The sequence below is a fragment of the Cynocephalus volans genome, chromosome X, assembly GCF_027409185.1.
Source record: "Cynocephalus volans isolate mCynVol1 chromosome X, mCynVol1.pri, whole genome shotgun sequence".
Classification (NCBI taxonomy): Eukaryota; Metazoa; Chordata; class Mammalia; order Dermoptera; family Cynocephalidae; genus Cynocephalus; species Cynocephalus volans.
In genome coordinates this window covers 42,025,544-42,043,473 of record NC_084478.1, presented here as the reverse complement: position 1 = coordinate 42,043,473, position 17,930 = coordinate 42,025,544, and the positions used below count along the sequence as shown (strand labels likewise).

At 36.8% G+C, this 17,930-nt stretch overlaps 1 protein-coding gene across 2 annotated transcripts in view; it reads left to right on the top strand.

The window, feature by feature from the left end:
• Window positions 1-17,930, top strand: part of DMD (dystrophin) — a 2,107,999-nt gene that overhangs the window by 2,032,930 nt on the left and 57,139 nt on the right. For both annotated transcript variants that reach the window (XM_063083086.1, XM_063083084.1), the window contains exons 68-71: window positions 10,404-10,570; window positions 13,016-13,127; window positions 14,541-14,677; window positions 15,345-15,383. In XM_063083086.1, coding sequence (XP_062939156.1) covers window positions 10,404-10,570; window positions 13,016-13,127; window positions 14,541-14,677; window positions 15,345-15,383 — 455 coding nt within the window. The remainder of the gene's footprint in view (window positions 1-10,403; window positions 10,571-13,015; window positions 13,128-14,540; window positions 14,678-15,344; window positions 15,384-17,930) is intronic.

Here is a 17,930-nt window from a genome sequence, read left to right as displayed (position 1 = left end):
AACTTCATTCTAATCTCTATTGAAGATTTAAACTGGCCTGTTTGGAAAATTGGCTCTCTCTTTCTCTGCCTACTCAGAAGGTCAGACTACAACGTAAGTGCTATGGAACTTAGCAGGGGTGACTCCATTTTGATTTTTAGTCTGGTCTGTTGGGCCCTAATGCAGGAACTTGGTCCAAAACAATGGCCTCCTATAATTTTTATTGAACAACCTTTCCTACCCTCCCAACTCTCTCCAGTCTGTTTGTATATATACTCACAAACACATTTTTCCCCTTTACCATTTAATTGTTGTGTAAATAATATATACGACATAGATCCCTAAACACTTTACCATACATCTTTTTCTTAAAGGACATACTGCATAACTGCAATACTGTCATCACATACAAATTAAACGTCAATTCAATAATGCCATCTAACATGCAGTCCACATGGAAATTTCACCATTGTCCCAGAACGTTCCTTATAGCTGGCTGTTTTCTTCCAGGATCCAATCAAGGTTTTTGTCTTGCATTTGTCTGTCATGTCTCTGTGCTTTCACTTAGTTTTGAACAGTCTCCCAGCATTTTCTGTTTTTTTTCTTTCATGATGTTGACATTTTTGAAGACTTCAGTCCAGTTGTCTAGAAAAATGTCCCATATTCTAGATTTTTCTGATTGTTTTCTTATGATTAGATTCAGGTTAAAATTTTTTGCCAAGAGGGCAATAGAGGTGATGCTGTGTACCTCCCACTGTGTCACACCTGGAGGGACAAAATAACACTTTGTTTTTATTGGAAAAGCTAAGTGCTAAGTATATAAGGTGGCATCTGCCCGATATTTCCATTACAAAAGCACCTTTTCCCCTTTGTAATTAGAAAGTAATTTTTGTGATATTTTGAGACTCTGTGAATCTTATTCCTTAACAACCTTTTACTCTATGGTTTTTGCATCCATTGATGGTCTTTGTCTAATTCAATTTTTATATCTGTGGTTGCATAATAATGATTTTCTAATCCCACTATTCTTTCTGCATGTATTAGCTGCTTTTCTTCTATAAAGAAAAGCTCCCATCTCTCCGGTCTCTTTTCTTGAGTATCACTGTGGACATCCAAGGTGATTTTGAATGTACAAAGAATAACAGATCTCCTGACTGCCTTTGAATGCTATTTTTGCCATGGCATTATTTAAAATGGCAGTGCATAGAATTGACAGTCCTTTCTCTCCATAGCAATGTAAATATATGTCTAATAAATATATTTTCATACTAACCAAATCTTTTGTGGGAACAACAGGTTGATGTGGCCAAAGCATGTAACGTGAACTATGTGCAAATCAGGATTGAGAAGCTCATGGGTTTTTCTGTTTCTTTTTTTTCTTTTTGTTATTTCAATAATATGTTGGCCCGTCAGTCTATGTAGCTCATATATATCATAGCATCTAAGAGTACAAAGGACACATAATGCCAAAAAGAAGGGGGAAATGAGGCAATCAGAGGAGATACAATTATGGATTTATCACAGGGTTTTTGGATATTACTTGCACCTTCACATGGCTCTCAGCAGATCAGAATAGAGTTCAGTTGAAGATTTAGTACCTGGGCATTGTCCTAAGTAGGGCTTGCTTGCTTAGATATCACAGTCTAGCACTCTCAAACAAATTAAAGATTTTAAAGATTCAGAAGATTTTGGAGATCAGCCTGCATATTCCCATAGGAAATCGCTTTTGTTCAACCTGGGTTTTTTTGGCTGCTGGCCAGTAAGGTGTCCTCCCTTTTAAAGATTACATTAAGCATACATATTTTAGTATTAAAGAAATAGATAATCTTGAGCTGTTTCCTTAACCTTTGGGGGCCGTTTCTCATCTGTAACATAAAGTTAAAACAGATTATCTCAAGAGTTATTTATCCCTAAGTTTCTTTGATTATATGCTAAATGTTATAAAGGCAGAAAGGGGAATGGATTACTGTACTTATTTCAAAGCTTGGCCATTATCAGCAAAGTCTTACCTGATCCTCCGGGTAACAACTCTTGTAATAGAGCTATAAGATATAGAAAACAGTCTTGTACGTAGCGTGTGGCATTTCACATGAGAACGACCATTCTTTGTACAGAAGTAGCATACACTAAAAGCAAGATGTGAAAAAACATAGTGTGGGACCTCGTATAAATGATCCCTTGTGCCTCTATGCTATAGTTTCCTCAGCACCTCAAAGGTAAAACACAAGTATCTTTCCTGTGTCTAAGAGAATCAGAATGTCACTTTCCTTCTGTTTATTTGTTACATGCAGGTTTTGTACCAATTTATAGAGATTTTTTTTTTTTATCACTCATTCGATTTTCATAAAAATGGGGATTGTTTGGGAGAAGAGTCGTTAATATTCTTTACAACTTGTTCTTGTTCCTCCTTTTATGTTCGTTGCTAGTGCAGACTTCTCTCTTATGTAAAATATTCCACTGATGCCCTTGGTAGATTTAGAGGTTGTTAAAGAAATTGTAATAACAGCTCAGGGAACAGTCAGGAACTGCCTGTCCTATACTGGCTGACCGTAACTAATCATTCTCCTTGTAGTTTTAAATCTTTGTGTACAGACTGTAATTCATAAAAACAGTTTTGACAAATTTAAATTCAGCAAATCTTTCTATGTATTAGGGCTTTTTACAACCAGGGCCAGAAAAGTTGGGTTGTTGGCTGTTAATGCCAGTACCTATTAACAATGGCAGCAACATTGAAATGGTTATTTGGGTTTACAAAGGGGACATTTACCAGTGAAAACAGCAAATGAAAATGGCCAGGAAGGAGAGATTAACCTTTTGAAAAATCTGTAGTTTGTTCCCAGTGTTTTCCATAAATTTACCTTTTTCTGTCAATCAGAATGTTTGGAAATTGTATTCATGCATATATATGTATTCAATTTTTATATTTAGTTATTACTTTCTTCTAAATGGGCAGGAACTCTAGTAAATGCAATTAAAAATACACACACACACCCTCTCCCTCCCACCTACTGATCTGCCTTACCTTGCTTGGTATAATTATTTGCCATGATTAAATAAATAAGTTTCCCCTACAATTTTTCCTGGACTACATTGCATACAGTTGTCTATTTGAGAAGCAACTTGATTTCAAATCAGGGTCTACATTTCTAGCATGTTTCTTGGTGACTTCCAGTTGGGGGCTTTTTGTTTTTGTTCTTTCCACTCACAATATATGAACCAGTGCGGCATTTCTCTCCCAATCGGCAGTTGAACAGGCCTATCAGAGCTTCCTAGCTTCTGTTTTATAAAGGATAGCTGCCTGCTCGTTAGATGCCCTTCAGAGTTCCCAGGGAAGTCTAGTGTTTAGTTAATAGTGATGAACCAATGTTGGTTTCTTGGTTTCTGAAAGAAAGTGAGCGGAGACGCTGGGTACCAATTAAGCTTTATTAAAGGAAAAGAATCTGCTGGGCTGCCCTCAAAGTGGAGGACAGCACCACATGTGGGGGTGGTAGAGCTTATATAGGGCACCAAGGGCTGGCTGATATCATCAAGGAGGGGCATTATGCTAATGCAGAAGCTATGGGACCAGGGTGGAGAACCGCCCCCTTGTGGAAGCAAAAGGGTTTCTGTTTAAGTCACGAGGCTTCTCATAAAGGGAAGGGGGAGGGGTTTGGTGCTGGAGTGGAAGACAAGGCCGGTGGCTATTTTGTGCTTACTGTGTGCACAATGGTGCTGGTCACATCCAAGATCCGTCAGTTTTGACAAACAAACCATCATTATGTAAGATGTTAACCTTAGGGCAGGGCTTCTCAACTTTGTTACTACTGACACTTTGGCCCAGATAATTCTAGTTTTTTTGTTGTGGGGGGGCTGTTCTGTGTATTGTAGGATATTTAGTGAGATCCTGGCCTCCACCTATCAGGTGCTACACCCGCTCCCCTCAGTTGTGACAACCAAACATATTTCCAAACATTGTCAGATATCCTCTGGGATACAGCATTGTCCCTGGTGGAGAACCACTGACCTAGAGCATGGCTACCCACTTGTGAGTTTCCTTTCAGGGCCCCCAGTGTGAATTTTGTGTAGCGTATTCCTGTATTTAAAGCCAAATCATTCTCAACATACCTTCTAAGTCTGGATGTAGTGTATTAGCCTTCAGTGTGTGACCATCACAGACAAAACAACAGAGAGGCATTTACTGTAAACTATTTGTAAACTTTGGACAGTTTGACAATATACTTATTTTGTCTTCTACTCTTTAGACAGTCTTTATAAGTTTAAGTTTTTGCTCTTTGAGATGACTAGGCAGGGTTTTTTGGTTTTTGGTTTTTTGGGGGTTTTTTTTTGGTATTTATTCTAACTTCATTCAGATCTTATAATCCTTCCTTTCATTTATAGTGATCACATTGCAGCTTAATTCCCATCCTCTGTTCAATTCAGCAAACTTGTACAGAGGGTCCAGAAGCATAGTTCTTGTCTTTAAATAACCTGCAGTTTAGAAAAGAAACAAAGGAGGTCAAGTCAAGTATTATTTCCAGGATGGTAGTTCCTTGTTATCATCTATTTGAATTACTAGGCACGATCTCTTGCATGATGTTTACTTCTCTATATACTAATTATTTCAATTCATTAAATATTGATATGGTTTTTACAAACCTCACAGTTGAGATGTCGATTGCCTTCTCTTAAAAATATGATGTATTTATGTTTATGTTTGTGGTAGTTGGGATGTGGAGCTTGCTGAGAAGTCTTCCAATTGCATTTCTTCTGTAGCCATGAATTGATAATGTTATCCTGAGAAAAATGAGTATTTGTGCTGACCTGGCAGTCAGGTGGCCATTCAGTGCCCAAGGATTTATGGAAAGCACATCAAAGAAGCCCAAAAGTTACTCTGAAACATGGCAAATCTGCTAACTCCAAACTTGCCATGTAATGCCCTCTGAAATTATTGCATGGCTAACTAAATACCTTAGCTAGAAATTCCAGATATTGGAATTTCTTTAACTGTCTTCGTACCTTGTTACATTTATATAAAAATGACATTTGTATAAAACCACCTTCCAACCTGCTGTAACGAAGCAGCAGGGATGACAACTGATTCCTTTCCCTAGCCTCCATGCTATGGATAGTTGCTGATAGGGAGGACCAACAGAACAGGAGTGGAAACCCAAGATACTTCCAAACCATGGCTATCACAATGCAAGGAGCTGTGATATCTTTGCTTCTTGTGTGCGCAGGCCATAGAAGAGGGTAAAGGAGGTATTGCCAAAACAAAAGCAAAACAAAGCCAACAAACAAAACAAATCCTATGGCTAAGTGGCCTTCCTAAGAGGTTTTGCTTAAATGACTTGAAACTGACATTTAGGGGCGAGGGCAAGGTCGTCCTTGATAGGAAGAGAAGAATATATCTGAGGCCTCTATGCATGTCAACAAATAATGGCACCAAGGATTATCTCAATCCAGTGAATGCCATCATATTTGTCTTTTGACTTCAATAACTTCCTACTGTTCCAATCTATCTTTATATATTTTTTTCTAGAATTACCAAAAAGTAATTTTAGCTGGGTTTTGTTTTAGTTCTGTTAGATCTTTATAGACGCTTGCCTGGTTTTTAATTCTTCCCTTTTTTATTGCCAGACAAAAGGAGAGGGAATATACCACTTGGATGCAGAATGGTTTGTCGTAAAAATGAAAGATTGAAACAGAATGAGAATGTGAATCCCCATATCTTGTCTTCAGTGCTGTCAGTTGACATAGGCGAGCAGTTTTAAAAGAGCCAAAATGATGGATCTTGTATCTTAGGAGCTAGAAAGGAACTTGAGAATTTCCAACCTTTAAGCACAGGAGAATCTATAGTATTTTGAAAGGAGAACATTCTACAGCTTCCCTTGGTAATTCGCACTAATGTTTTAACAACTTTCAGCATCAGGAAATTCTTCCATCTGAGTTACAGCCTAAATTCTTCACGCTGCTTAAGCCTGTTTCTTCTTGTTCTGTCCTCAGTGGAGGGATTGAACAGCTGGTCACAGGCCCCGATGCAAGAGCCATTCACATAATTGAAAACTGTTATTAAATCGCCCCTTCAGCCACTCTTTCTTGCTCGTTCTCTTGCTTTCTTTTTTCCATGGCTAAATAATCCCAATTCCCTTAAGCTGTTCTCAGGTCTTTCAAACCCTTTAATTATCGTTGTGCCTTTCTGCCAAGACACCTCTAAGTTCTGGGTCAGTTGTAGCCACCAGAATTAGACACTGTTTTCTATTAAGGGTTTAAACAGTAGTGAGGGTAATGAGATAATTTCCACACACTGTACTTCATATACTTTTAGGTATACATCACAGACACGGTGTTTCTTTGTTTAAATTTTTACACCTACATTTGTTGCCGACTCATAGTCAGATTTTTTTTCTGTCATTCGGAGTGAACAGAGGCTTTATGTTATTAGTACACTTTCCATGTTAAGTACGGATCTTACTCTGCAGTATGTCTTTTAATCCATCATTAAATGATCATTTAAAAATAAGTCAGAAAAAATATATAGGTTCACATTAAGTACCAATAAATTAATATCTTAACTAGGCATGAATTAGTAATGCTTTTCAATTTACTGCCTTTCTACAATGGTTTGTCTCCTGGCTAGAAAGGGCTATTTTGCTAACGTTGGTTTCTAGATCAGTGGAGCAAGAGATTTTTTTTTTATAGGACATATTGTAGCTGAACACTTGCAATTCTTTTGACAAAGTCTCTGATTGTGTCTTTGTCTATGCGATGGAGAAACGTGTACACCAGAGGTGAGATGGTAATATAACTGGGAAGAGTCATAGTTCAACAACCAGAGAGGACTAAATCATGGATGTTGTTGACCTGTGGTGCAGGCTATAGTGATGTGTCTCATGTTTGACCTTGGCCTGTTTGATATTTGCACCAGTGACTTTTTTAAATGAAGACAGAACATATGTTTTAAAATGTAAAGATTACCCAAAGTTGAAAAGAACGGCCAATTCATTGGTTATAAGAGAGAGGATTCTTCAGGGTATTGATGAGATTTTACATTGGGCTCAAACTAACAGGAAGGTTCTTGACAGAAATGAAAGAAAAGAAATCCTAATAGGACAAGCACAGAGTGGAGGAATCACATAAAACAGCCAAGAACAGCATTTCCCAGCAGGTCATTAATACCTTGTGGTGTTCACGGGCCTTATAAGTTAAAAAAGGATAAAGATGTTGGGATCATTAAATAATAAGTGTGGAAATCCTGAGGTCAAACAAAGTTTAACATGTTTCTTTACTGTCGACCTTCTCAGCTTTTAATATGTTAACGTACATTAAGGATTTTAAGAGGTAGATATAATATGCGGTGTTTTCTTAATTAATCTGGCCTTCTTTTCATGAAGCATTTTGCTGGTTGGTGGGTCTGCTGGACACACTGGGAAACACTGACTCAGAGGTTTTAGTTGAGTAGAAACCCTATATGAGCCTACAGTACAGAACAAAGTAGCCCAATGATACTGTCCACCGAAATGGAGGTACCATTCCCAGCAGAACATATTTGGAGAATAGTTTTCTAACTGACAATGGCAAACTAAGTCATGTCATATGAGGAAAAAATAAAAGGAATAGAAGTGAAGAGGCATAGATAGACATGACAGGTCTAGTAAAAATATTGAAAGGGCTGAGCAAAGGCTGACAACCTCCGGGTTACTGGTCAGATGGAGAATAATCATGATGATAACAGTTGCAAACATGGTTTTGCTATGTGCCAGACACTGTTCCAAGTGCCTTTCATTTGTTAACTCACATAATGTTAAAACAGCCCTACGTGATAGGCACTATTAATATTTCCATTTCATAGCAGAGGAAACTGTAGACACAGAGAGAGAATTTTACTTTCCCAAGGTCACACAGCCAGTGAGTGGCTAAGCTGGGATTTGAGCTCTGGTGGTTTGACTCTGGAGCCTCTGCTCCTATCTGCTGTGCTGGCAGCTTTCAGCTCAGTGTGATGAAGCACTTTTGACAGGGGTACCTGTACACAAATGTTCAAGATCACCATTTAAGGATGTTTGATGTCTCACGTGGGTAGTGTTTACATAGTGGTTATAAGAACACACTGGCATCGGGTAAGAGTTTAGACTCCATGAATGCTGGAGGTCTTCCAGCTCTGTGGTGCCATTCTGAACGGGTAAATTGACTTGCACAGCCCCTTTCATCTTTAGGTTCTATAATTCCTTTTTTTTTTTTCTTAATTTTCCACAAAGTATCTCTGTATTGGCATTCTCCACAGAGAAAAGTGCTCAACAAAAGCATTTGATTAGTACTTTGAATTGATACCATTTTGTAGCTAGAAAATCCAAGGTTAAACCGCTCATTATAATGTTGTTAAATGTATAACTAGGGGTAACGACTGGAGTGCTGCTGAAGTGGTCAGTGTTGCAAGCCAAATGACCTGTCAGTCCAAACCCTTCTTTCTGTCTGAAATGTGGAGAAATCCTTTATTTGCAAACCACATGCCAAGAGAATCAACATGGGTTTGCAGTTCAAATACTCCTTACTTGTATGATACTAAGTATCCCATGTCATATATTCAGTTTAACTTGGTCGTGGAATAAGTAGTTGTTCCTTGGTTCTTGCCTAAAGCAAATGAAAATCATCCCTGCAGAAAGCACTTTCATTTTGGATCTCAAAGTATCTCCAGAAAGTACTTTTCAGGTCAATGTAGTACATAGTAAAAAAAAAAAAAAAAAAAAAAAAATTAAGCACACAAGAAATCAAGATGAGTTAGAATCAGCAGGAATAGCAGACCATAGAAGCAGGTCCACAATACTTTCATATTTTGGAATTATAAGAGATTTTTTAAAAAACTATATTTATGCTGTTAAAAAAATAAACGACAACATTGAAAAGTATTGGCAGGGAACCACAAACTTTAGAAGTGACTTTAAAAATGACCAAATAGAATTTCTAGATGTTAAAATGTACAGTAACCAAAATTTTAAAACTTTATGGTTATACAAAAGACTGGGTGTGGCCAAAGAGAGAAATGAAATACCCAGATAATAGAGCAGAAGGAATTATTAGGAATGAAGCACAGAAAGATTTTAAAAGGGGGTAAATAGTAGGGAAGGCCTGTTCAGAGAAATAGAGATTGAGAAAGTCTAACATTTACCTAATGGAGTTTTGTAAGCAGAATAGAGAGGGGATGGAGATGAGGCAATGTTTGTTCAGATCATGACTGAGAAGATTCCACAACTGATTAAAGACTCTAAACTACATGATGAAGAAGCCCAGTGAATAAATAAAACCCTAGAAACAACACAAAAGTGGAAAAGAACAGATTAACTTCAAAGGAGCAACAGTCAGCTTTACTACTGACTTCTCCGCAGTAGCAACAGAGAGAGTAAGAATCATTTTTCAGGATGCTAAAGCAAAATAAAAACAAACAAAACCCCCAAACCTTTCCATCTAAAATTCTATACCCAATGAAGAATATGGATTTTTTTTTTAAAAAAGAGCATTTTTCAGGCAAACAAAATTTGAGAAATTTACCACCAACAGACACCTACTAAAGGAACTTCTAAAGGATATCCTTCAGGCAGGACTGATCTCTGATGGAAGATTTGAGATGAAAGAAACAACGAAGAACAAAAAAGTTGTTAATGTATGGGTTAATCTGTCTCACAGTATAAAAAATTAAACCACAATCTTGTAGGCTTAAAAAAACAAGATATAATTAAAGTGCATGACTACAGTGACATATTAAGTCAAATGATGGATAACTATATTTTGAGTTTTCTAAGATCATTGTACTGTGTGGGATGAATCAGAAGCAACAGGGCACCATGAAAACAGCACTGGGCCCGAAGGTTTGGATTCTATTACGAGCTCTGCCGCTGGTTAGTTGTATGGCCTTTGAAAAACTGCTTCTCTGATCTACATCTGTCTTCTCGTCTGTAAGATGAGACTTTGGAACCATGTGAATTTTAAAGCCCCTCATTATGATTCTATGAGAAATAGATTCTCTAGGGGAAAAAAATCAATAGTTCCTGAGTTGTTTTATTTTTCCTCTTTTGAATTTTATCAATAAACACTTGCATTTTACTTCTGGCTAACTTTTTTATATCTGTTTAAAAATTAGAGCTAAATATAGCCTCGCCCAGGTGTTTATTTTGCTTTGCTTTACCTGTTTGTTGGTTTCATTTTGTTTCCTTGTCATCTAGTAGCCCAAAAGAGTAATGGCAGTTTACCAAAGCCTTAGGGGTAGGCTCTCATGGATATTAGGGGGACATTTGCAAAAACAATCTGTGAAGAGCAGGCCTTGCTGTGCAAATATTGTTCTTTTTTCTTTCTTTTTTTTTAAACGCATTACCTGAGCTGACATATGCCTCCTTTACTTTCTCACCTTCTCTTCTTGCATTTTTTTGCCTTCCTTCTCTCTCCCTGTGTCTTTGCAGGCTAATAATAAGCCGGAGATTGAAGCGGCCCTCTTCCTAGACTGGATGAGACTGGAACCCCAGTCCATGGTGTGGCTGCCCGTCCTGCACAGAGTGGCTGCTGCAGAAACTGCCAAGCATCAGGCCAAGTGTAACATCTGCAAAGAGTGTCCAATCATTGGATTCAGGTATTAGGAACAAAAAAAAAGTTTCCTTTTTTTTTTTTTTTCGGTAGCTGGCCAGTACGGGGAACTGAACCCTTGACCTTGGTGTTGTCAGCATCGTGCTCTAACCAACTGAACTAACCAGCCAGCCCCTAGGTGTCATTGTTTTCCTTATCATTTCTCTTCTTTTTATGACTTGATCTTTTATTTCCTGTGCCAGTTGCTGTTAGTTTGTTCCTCTCCAACGTGGGAGAGAAGGTGATCAGGCTGGAACATCGATCACGCCTGTCATTCCGTTGGTTATTTTGGTGGATCTGACTCATTAGGCGGGTGTTCCTTTCCACCTTCACTCTTCAGCTCTTCAGAGCCACATTTTTGGTGGAACAGGACTGAGTGCCTGTCTCCACAGAGATCTTTGTCTGTCAAGGGCATACAGATTAACTGTACCTCCTCCTTCCTGGAGCCAAAACATTTCTACCATCTGTTTCTTTTTACATGGTCTTTTGTTTATAGAAACTCTCCAAGAATCAGTTATAAAACGAAGAGATGATTCTATTCTGGAAGGAGCCATCATGGTAGCTCAGTCCCTTCTTTGCACCACTTTTTTTTGCCCTTGAGTAACAAGAATTGTCTCAAGAATCCTGGAACTTCTTTATCTGTGAATCTGATCATACTCTTTGCAGAGTATCCTAATGAATTTCTAAGGGAATAAAGAGTATGCAAGTAAATGAAAGATTCACAAAGCAGCTTTAGGAAAACCCAAAATGTTCCTTTTTTTTTGGCAGCTGGCCATATGGAGATCAGACCTTGACCTTGGTGTTATCAAAACTGCACTCTAACCAACTGAGCTAACCAACCAGCCCCCAAAATGTTCCTTATAAATTTAAAAGTGAAAGAGATAGGAAACATAGCTGGTTATTATTTTGATATTCTTAAAATGTCATGAGGAACAGTTGGCTCTTAAATCTTTAGCCTTTTTGACCTGTTCAGAGAGACAGGGTATTCTTAGATGAATTAATCTTATTTAACCATAATCCTAAATCCTAATTCTGACACGATGATGTATTTAAACATCTGGATCAACACCAAGGTTTCCATAATGATGAATAAGTCATAAACTTGTAAACTAGCTATGTAGTCTGTGCCTGTTCAGAATCCACTTAGCAGCTAAGTAAATAATCTTTTCTAGTTATGCTTAGACTTGTTTTGTTTATTTCCTAATAACTACTTTGTACCATTTCTGTGCTTTTTTATTCACGGTGCTCTTTTACCATTGGTGTTTATCCTTCCATACTTGATGCTGTTTACAAAGAGATTTTATAAAAACCTGTACAGGTTTCTAAAGTCTAGATAGGCAGGTATGAATGATGCCGTGGGGGGTAGGGAGGCAAAGCTGCAGGTGCCTGCAGCATTACATTCTTACCTTTCTTTACTCAGTTTCCTTACCTAGTGGGATTTATACACAGGAGAAATTTTTATGAAATAAAAAAGGAGAATGCTTTGAAGGATTTTTTTCACCTTCAATTTTTTTTTTTTCATCTTCAGTTTTTTTGTCCTTATCATATTAGATTATTTTAGGAATCAGCACTTCTCTTTTCTTTTTTTTTTTTTTTTTTTCTCTCTTGAAAGATGGTTGAGATCTAAAAAAGGTAGCTTTTCTTCCCACTTTCCCATATGTGACATAAGGAATATGTTTATTTGAACTGGCTAAGGTTCTTATCTGAGAAAGCAAAAGGCAGGGGGGTATGAAACAAAGAATATAGTATTCTGAGAATGAGGGGAAATGTACCAACTAGTACTTACACATTGTAAATTCTTTCATATAATCCAAATTTCGTCTTTTCTTGGGGCTTCGGTTATCAGTTGTGGGTAATGTGGTGAGCGATTTCTGGAGAGAGAGAGAAATAAGAAGAGATCATCTAAGTAACTGTTTGAAAATGAATGATGTCAGTCAATCAGAAAATGTAATTAAAGCAAGACTTGTTTCAATTGAGAGTTCTTGTTTAAGTTTCTTTTGTCTCATGAAATAGCTTTATCTTTATAATTTTTGGAAAACGGTTGCTTCACAAAAGTTTTGTCCCAGTGATGCGTAGGGAGTATGCAATACATCAATCTATCTCTTCTGGAAGTTCTTTCAAAATCTAATATTTAGTCTTTAAAAGACTGGAAGTTTGCCAGTATCTTCCTACTTAATCTGAAAGCATTCCTAGTGGAGTTTAAATAAGAGCTGGGTTTTTCTTCACTTCTTCCGTATGTTTATAGAATAATCTTTCTACCAAAATGTTTTGATACTGTAGGAGAGACACCAGAGAAATCTGGAGGTATGACGTTAATCACTTGCCTTGTGGGATTAATGAGCACTGCATTCTGTTTCTAGAATTAAGACAATGTGGTAGAAGGTTTATTAAAGAGTATTCTTTGGGAATTTGATTTGAAGAAATACATACGTTTGTTTTTGTTCTATACCAGGTACAGAAGTCTAAAGCACTTTAATTATGACATCTGCCAAAGCTGCTTTTTTTCTGGTCGAGTTGCAAAAGGCCATAAAATGCACTATCCCATGGTGGAATATTGCACTCCGGTAAGTTAGATGCTTCCCTGATGTGAGAGTTAATTCACCTGGGATCAATATCAGTTTTGTACAATAATGCCAATCATGTGTAATGCTGTGATTTATAAGTTCCCCAGATGTTCCCAGCTAAAGTGTCTCTAAACTGCAGGCTCCAGGATTTACCACATCCCTGGTGCCTATGACCGTGACTGGCACACATAGAACATGATAGACCCTCAGTAAATATTGTTGAATGAATAAAGAGGTTTTTCTTCTGTTTGCATGATTGTAGAGAAGACAGCTTCACATTTATTTTGCACAGCCCTAGAGTCTGTGTGGAGAGGTTTTATGGCCACCGGGCATGTTGGGTATGTGGGGTGTGTGGGTTTCCCAAAATTCATAACCTACTGCTTTCAATCAATGTTGCTCGCCTTTTATCTGTTTTATATACTAACCCCTAACACTTTTAAAATCTGTTTTACATACTAAAACTTACCAACTAAATGCTAGGTGTTTACCTTGTAAGCTACTCTGTGTGAAAGAGGTATTATTACTTTTATTTCCTTTCACAGATGAGGACTCTGAGGTCCTAAAATTAAATAATTTGCCCGAGGTTCTATAAGAGGTAGCGCCTTCTCCTAATATGTTTTAGGAAAATGTTCAAGGGCTAGTGCAATTTTGAAAAATCACTGGTGAAATGGCGAGGGTAGAGACTTGGTGGTCATGTAGACCTGCGTGTAAATCATGTTCTCTAAACTCTAGATGCTTTCCTATTCAGTATGGTCTGTCGACCAGCAACAGTGGCATTACCTGAGAGCTTGTTAGAAATGCAGAATCTCAGGCCCCAGCCCCCAGCTTTCTAAATCAAAACCTGCATTTTAGCAAGATCTGCAGGAAGTTCCCATACACATCAAAGTGTGAGAAGCTCTACTTTAGAGCATTTCTCTCTTTCATCATCAGAGTGATCCTCCCAGATATTTAATTGTCTTTCTCACTATTATTCCTCTTACAAAGGTAGTCAGTGATGGAGAATGTACCATGCTGTGAATAGATTGATATTTAGTGGGTGAAGCTTGATGTCAATGTGAATTAAATAGTTTTTAAAATACCATAAAGTGTGGTAGAACTTAAGGTTAACTGTTTGACCTTAAGACTTGTACAAACTACCATTTATTGAGTAGCCTAATAACTTGTATACTTCATTTATTCATCAGAACAACTTGTTGAGGTATTACTGAGCCTTGGAGAGGTAAATAACTCACCCATGTTAGTAAATGCCAAGCCTGGTTTCTAAGCCCTGTTTGTCTGATTCCAAAGCCTTTGCTCACAACCCCCACACTCTAGTTAATTACAAAACAAGTGCCACGAGGCAGAAGATAGAGTGGTCATTTGTTTTGAAGTGTTACTCTCCTAAATCCGATCTCACCATGGTTTCTCTTTCAGACTACATCAGGAGAAGATGTTCGTGACTTTGCCAAGGTACTAAAAAACAAATTTCGAACCAAAAGGTATTTTGCGAAGCATCCCCGAATGGGCTACCTGCCAGTGCAGACTGTCTTAGAGGGGGACAACATGGAAACGTGAGTAATGGTGAAAGCCAAGCAGTTTCTTATTGGATGTATATTTGAATTCCTCTCAGCTGTGAATACCCTCTGTCACTCCCAAATGCAAACAGTCTCTTCTGGTTTTTTCTTTTGACCTACTTCAGCTGAAAAGAGAAAAACAAGCTAATCTTCAATGGCCGTTTTCCCATGTCTCTTGACAATTACATTTTCCAAAAGCTAAACCCACATTATAGCCACTAATTGCCTTACAAGGCTTTTAAGAAATATGGGACTGTTTACAAATGAGTGATTCCAATATTTCATTTTGATTTTCCTCCTTCACAAATCAGTAGATGTGTGTGTTTTTGTATCTGATTGTGTGGTAGTATCTAGTCACTTTGTTCTACTTGAGAGAAAATGTAGTCACAGCAAATTACTTCATAGTCAGTAGTAATGATTCTCATGATCAAACTGACGGTGTCTTTCTTCACCTCTTTTAAACCTTCTCTTTTTTCTCATAACTCTGATGGCAATCACACACCTGTTTGTTTTTCTTTTCATTCAGTTTTCACCTTTGTTTGGCTGTTGCTTTCCATGGTTCATACTTGATTGGTTGGATTTTATTTATTTTGACCTTTCAGTAATTCCTCTGTGGCTGAGTTTGCCTGTGTCTCTCTTCACCACCTCATTTTTTGTTTTGCAGTCCGGTTACTCTGATCAACTTCTGGCCAGTAGATTCTGCGTGAGTACTTTTGCTGAAGGGTGCTGCTACCACCAACACATTTGCTCGCTTGATTTTTTTTAAGTTTTTGTTTTTGTTTAGTTACTTGTTTTGTTTTTAAACCATATTAATTTCCCTTCCTTCATTTCAGTTTTTTTTTTTCCTCCTCTTGAAATGACTTTAAGAGTGCCATCTACCACAGATCAGGAGAGTCAGTGGGGTTTTCAGGTTTTCCACCTGATGAAATTCTAAACAGCAGAAACGCTGGCCTCAGTTCAAATTAAAATCAAAGAAATTATTGGGGTTTTACTTGTATTCCTGGGAGACGTGTTTATATACTTCTTCACATATAAGCAAGGTAGAGCCTCCTGATTATACAACAACATTCTTGAGATTCAATGCTTTAAGACCTCCAAAAGGATGATGACTTATTCCTCAGGACCTGTTATAAGTGGACTATTAAAAATAAGCAAAATTTGTTTTAGAGTATGACATTGTATTTGGTTGAATCATTTCAAAGAGGTGTGCGGGCTTTTTATCAGGGTATGCCTTGCTATTTGACTAATCTCTACATACATGGGTTTCTAATTTTTGAACTAAACCCACTTTGCTCTTCTCTCTAAACTAAATATGTAGCTCATAAACAGTGATACATTTATGCTGGGAGGAAAGTGTACTGTACTCTTTGTTGTTACTATTGGTGTGTGTTAACAATACTAATTTTAGATACCAACAAATGATTGATTTATCTCAGAGTTTATAAAGTTAGAAAACTCTTTTTGGGGCCTGTGATTTATATATTAGCAAACAAAGTGTGCCTGTTTTAAAATGATACTATGCAGGGTATTTATAACAAATTTTTGGTATTTCAAAGTATACTTTATCAAAATATTTATTTAAAGTCAGACAACTCTATTACATATAAAGGGGAAATGACCAATTTGGAAGATGTGCTTATGTGAAAATTCAATTTAGTTTTATTGGATCTTTTTTATTGTTCCACCTTGTAATTTAATTTCAACCAAATCATTTTTTTTTAAACCCTGTAGTGATAAATGCAAACTATTAATTGAGGTTTATTTTAAGTCTTTATTGGCCTAAAGGAAGTGGAAGACTTCCTGTTGTTTTTTAAAACTACATTATTGTGCTCCTTAATTTTGAGATATGGTAGCTATAAGTAGTGCATTATCTGATTTCTTTAATCATCATGCTAAACAACTTGGGGAGTTATTTAGATTTAATTATGTTCTCTGCCTGTTGGTAATTCTTTTTCCTAACTCAAGTAGTCTATTTGTTTATAAAAGTTAGAACCTTTCATAAATAAGAAACTTTTAAAAAACTGTTATACTGAAGTCTTCAAGTTGATCAGATCCTGATAAGTAAATTTAGGTTTACTCTGTGTTGGAATAAGTTTAACCAAGTAATAAATCCAAAAGAAAAATACACCGATGAATATTTTTTTAAATGTATGGATAAAGGTAGCCCCCAAATAATAAGCAAAGCATAGCTAGCAGTTCTTTGAAATGAAAGAAGCAGCTTCATGTAAGCTAATGAGAGAAAAAAGTCATGACAATTGGTGTAAAGTAATTTATGTAGAGGATGTTTTTCTTTCTTAAACTTTGAAGGACTTTAAAATTAATAAGATCCTTTATTAAAATATCTTCTTTAACAATTGAAACACAGCTTCAGTTTGCCTTTATATGAGAAGTTATGTAGGTTATTCAGAAATAGTGGGAAGTTCTAATTTTGAGGAAAGAAACGAACCTGGCAAACTAAAGTCCGTGTTTTCTTTAATAACTATAATTTTTTTAAAGTCTACTCACAGGCTTATAAATAATATATAAAATATATTGTAAACCTGTTCTATTCAGGCAGAAGAGCCAGGTGCTAACATGTTTTATTTTGTAAGGATTCTGAGGTTAAAATATCCTATGATGATGACAGTATTTAATCCATTTAATATGGATCACAGAATCTGACAGTTTCCTGAGATGTAGATCATTTGTTTTTTCTTAGACAAAACCCTTATTTGCCTGTGTTTGTCATATTATTTTAAACTAAATCTAGCAAAGGCCTTTTACGTTGTTTGTCCATAAGTGGGACAGTCAAACAGTATTCTTTGAACTATTCTGCTGTGAAATTTAAACAAATGAAAACTTTTTAATGGGGTTTTCACACACAAAAAAAATGGTGGTGAGTGAGATGGAGTTGGCCGAGTGGGTCATTAATGATAATAGGAAGTAATCCTTCTGGGTATATAGATTTGTATTTAGTAAGTGGGGAGGAGGAGCAGTGTTACTACCTTCCTTTGGAAGTGTTTTTAGAAGGCTTTGTACTTAGATTTGCTTGTGGACTAAGTGATTTTGTATATTTACTAATTCTTTGCTTTTAAATGATTCTTCTCTGACCAATAGCTCTCTTTTGGCTTATTTTCTGATTTAAGAAGTGCCTGTTTTAGAGTATATTTTTTTAAGATTTCTAGTGATTATGAGTTCTTGTGCTTATGCATGCTGTGATAGGTGCTTACATATACATTAACAAGAAAAATAACATGGAATTATCCTTGAG